Here is a 3933-nt window from a genome sequence, read left to right as displayed (position 1 = left end):
CTGAGGGAGCCTGAGCCAGGCAGTTAGAGACCCCAAATGGGTGTTTGGGTTCAGGGAAGGCCCTGAATCCCGGAGGGCTGCGTGGAGCATTTGGTGTCCTCCCCTGTGCCAGTGTCAGCCCTCCCAGTGACTTTGCTTCTCCCAGGGCCTGTGGAAGCAGCTCCCCTGCCCCTCGCTGGATCCGGTCACTTCTCCCCAGCCACACAGTCCCCTGGGAATCCCAGAAGATGGTGGATGTAAAATGGGTGTTTTCCATCTGGAAAAGCTTGGAGAGGGGCAGTTGAGCCTTCGTTCGTCATTAGATCCCCACGCGCCGCGGCAGATCCGATTTCCTCGTTAATTAGGTGCTGATCATTTTCTCCACCTCATTACTCGCCGCCGCACCTAGAATTTATACCCATTTGGTTTAATCGCCTTCGCCTGGTTAAATTCCGAACAGCCACTCATTCAGAAAGGGAATTACTACCTCGCTTTGCCAGGACTTCCACTTTGCCTTAATTTCCCTGGAGCCTCGTTTGCTTCCCTCTGCCTCTTCTCCCTCTCCGGGCCCCCTTGGGCCTGCCTGGGAGCGTGTGGCGCTCGTGCCGTGGTGCCTCGCTCCACGTGCGAGTGCCATGGCCACACACAGCCACTCCAGAGGCCGTGGAAGGAGCTGGGGGGCTCAAGCATTGCCTGTCGCAGCCTCACACAGTCCAGGCTGGAAAATGCACAGTGGGAGAATAGGGACAACTAGAGCTGCTTCACTGCCACACTCTTGTCATCCCGTTGGGCTTTTTTGTGACACTCTCTTGTGCCCTTTTTGCTCCTCAAAGGAGCAAAGTGGGAGAAAGTCCTTTGCTTTGGGGGCAAACCCCATTCCTTATCTGTCTGTTTTCACTGGCGAGTATTGCTGAGATTTCAGCCAATTTCACTTGCTAATTTCAGTTTAGAAGAGGCTCTTTGTGTTTTGATTGTTTTAGGAAGTTGTTTGGGAGTTTGTTCTTTTATCTATATTTATATAACTAAACCTTTCCACGCTTCCTGGTGCAGTTGCCCAGGGCAGTAAGTTCATGCCCTGGGCATGAACTCAGAATCCCAGTGCTGGAGCACAGGTGCTGCAGATGCCACACAAACCCAGGAGCACAGACAGGGTTAGAGCACCCAGGGGTTTATTTGGTGCCAGACAAAGGGCTGGGAGCCCCTGGGTGACGCCAGCAGGCCGTTCTGAGCGCAGACCCGCCGTGTTCCCGCAGTGCTACGCGGAGAGGGAGGCTCTCCTGCGCGCCACCAGGCTCAGCATGGCCCGGCTGTCCGTGCGGCCATCGCCCAGCACGTACGGCTCGGCCTCGCTGAACTGCACCTCGAAGCCAGCAGCCCCCACGGCCTCCTCCACCTCGTGCCTCTCCAGGCGCAGGCACGAGAAAACCTGCTTGTTGAAGGTGTAGTAGGTCTCCCCGAGGACGGTGAGCAGCACCAGGTGCCCCCCCGGCCTCACCAGGGTCCCGACGTTCCTCAGGGCGCTGCGGAAGGTGGGCAGGTCCTTGCAGGCAGCCTCCAAGCACAGGGTGGAGACGACGCAGTCGGCGGGCGGCAGGGACACGGGGCCCGTGGGGTTGGCTTTGGTCACGTCGCACTTCAGAACCCGCTTCACCTTCTTCCTCACTGTCTCCTGTTTCTCAGCCCATTTCTCCCTAGCAAGAAGTGCACAAACAGGTACATGAAGGCTCATTCTGGGGTTGTTTAGCATCTGCGGCTGCGTGGCCACCGTGGTCGGTGGCGGGCGGTAGGACACCAGTCTCACCTGTCCCCTTCCAGCTCACAGACATATTTCACCACTGGCCCCCAGTCAAAGGCTCCTGCTTCGTTCTTCAGCCACTTCTCCAGCTCCTGACGGTTCCTCTCGGTGTAGTCCAAGGCAGTGATCTCCTGGAAGCGCTCGCAAGCAGACAGAAGCTGGTAGATGGTGGGGCCACAGCCAACATCTATCAGGGTGTCACCTCTCACCCCGTCTAGTGCAGAGTGGGGGCAAAACATCCTGTGACCACGGAGCCTGCCCCAGGGCAGAGACACCCCAGGGCAGAAACTGCCCAGAGCCCCTCGGGCTGTGCTCCCCCAACCCAGAAATGCGACCCCAAGCGTTACAGACCCATGGCACACCTCCATCCCCAAGGGCTCTCTGCCCACAGCCCAGCCCAGGGGCAACCCCTGCAGCGGGTCCAGAGCCCCCGGCCCTGCTCCTGGGGCAGAGGCACTGCCCCACACTCCCCAGCCCTGGCTGGGTTTGCTGGTGTTCCCAGGAACTGTGACACAGCTCCAGCCGCAGTTCCTATATGCACGGAGGGATGTTTTTAACCAAGCAGGTGTGTCTGAGTATCTCACACAGCTCACTGCTGGGGCAGCCCACCATACGGCACCGTCCAACGCCTCCGACGCCTCGGGAGTACTCACCTAAGGAGAACATTTTATACAGGCTCCTCAGGTTCTGCATCAGAAACGCGTTTGCACCTTTCTGTTTGTCACTCATGCTGTAATATTCATTCAGATATGCCTGAGAGTCGAAACTCTGCTCGTACACCTCTGCCTCCGTGAAGATCGCTGGCGCTTCCATCTTGCCAAGAGCCAACTCTGCTCCTCTTTCCTCTTGTGCCACGTGGGCATAGTCCCTGTTGTCATCTCCCTCTGGTGTCCTTTGCTCCGGGTTCCGCTTGGACACGCTCCTGTTTACCTGCAGAATTTCTCTTGCTCTCCATTCTTCTGCTGAGCTTTACTTTTTCCCTAAACTCCTTCGCCGTCCCTGCCACGAAGGGGCAGCAAAGCCCCACGCGAGGCAGGTCCCGCACAGCTCGTGCTCTGCGCACTCGCCCGGCGGGAGCCGAAATGATCAAACAGCTTCAGGCTCGTTACTCCGAACCCGTATAATCGCCCTTGGCTGTTTTAAAGCCCTGTCGTTAGGAGTGACGGTGGAGGAGCCGCTCATCGTCCTCAAAGGGATGTGGACCCCGAGGTGGGCTTGCCTCACAACCCTTCACAGGCAGACCTGCTGCTGGGGATGTGAGGTGTGAAAAGCGTGTCAGCTTGAGAGATGAACACAGTAAAGAGGTTTTCTTCTGACAGCAAAGCCAACAAACAGTGCTCCCTGCTACCACGGCTCTGAGACATGTGGCTAAAACGGTCTCTACAGCCCCGTGCAAGCCCTGGCAGCCGGGGAAGCTGACCCAGGGGCATTTGCAAGTGCAGTGCTTATGTTTCAGTCCTTGGAGTCTGTTTTTTGCTCATTAAATGACATGATTTGGGGACAAAAGTACAAACTGTCAGAGGCCTCAGCGTATTTCTGAGCAGTAGCAGTGCAGCTTCTCTGGCTGGCAAGCTTTGTCCTTGCCATCAGCCCGGCACTGCCTCCTGGGAGCCATAGAACCATGGAATAGTTTGGATTCTAAGGGACACCTTCCACGTTGCTCCAAGCCCCATCCAACCTGGCCTGGAACACTTCCAGGGATGGAGCAGCCACAGCTTCTCTGGGCAACCTGTGCCAGTGCCTCAGCACCTCACAGGGAGGAATTTCTTCCTAATCTCTAATCTAAACTTGCTTTCAGGCAGTTGAAGCCATTCTCCCTTGCCCCGTCACTCCAGGGCCTTGTTAGTAGTCTCTCTCCATCTTTCTTGTCGGCTCCCTTCAGGTACTGGAAGCCCCCCAAAGAGCCATCCCCCAGGCCAGTGGCAGCCCCCTGGACAGCTCTGCTGCTCTGGCTTCTCAGCCCTGTGAAAGCTCAGCTCTAGGAGTCTGATTTCCATTTCCCCCATACTCTTGTTTCAGTCAAAGTGTGTGATTAGGCCTGTGTGAGCTCCATTGTCATCTCCACCTAAGTGCTGCTCTGATGGATGGAAACAGCGTCTTGATGTTTATACCGAGGAGCACATTGCTTTGCTTTCCAGGATAACACACAAAATCTGCCA

The 3933-nt window shown here is 56.6% G+C and overlaps 1 protein-coding gene across 1 annotated transcript; it reads right to left on the bottom strand.

Annotated features, from left to right (window-relative positions):
* Positions 1 to 1234: 1234 nt before the first annotated feature.
* On the bottom strand, positions 1235 to 2587 carry LOC103808850 (nicotinamide N-methyltransferase-like). Its single transcript, XM_009081656.1, has 3 exons — positions 2428 to 2587; positions 1781 to 1988; positions 1235 to 1670 (listed from the first exon to the last, which is right to left on the bottom strand). Exons 1-3 carry the CDS (start codon positions 2585 to 2587, stop codon positions 1235 to 1237), a joined length of 804 nt encoding a protein of 267 aa, XP_009079904.1.
* Between the last annotated feature and the right edge of the window lie 1346 nt (positions 2588 to 3933).

Source organism: Acanthisitta chloris, unplaced genomic scaffold (genome assembly GCF_000695815.1).
Source record: "Acanthisitta chloris isolate BGI_N310 unplaced genomic scaffold, ASM69581v1 scaffold19989, whole genome shotgun sequence".
Classification (NCBI taxonomy): Eukaryota; Metazoa; Chordata; class Aves; order Passeriformes; family Acanthisittidae; genus Acanthisitta; species Acanthisitta chloris.
The sequence above is the reverse complement of the archived record's forward strand: the minus strand, read 5'-3'. Positions and strand labels throughout refer to the sequence as shown.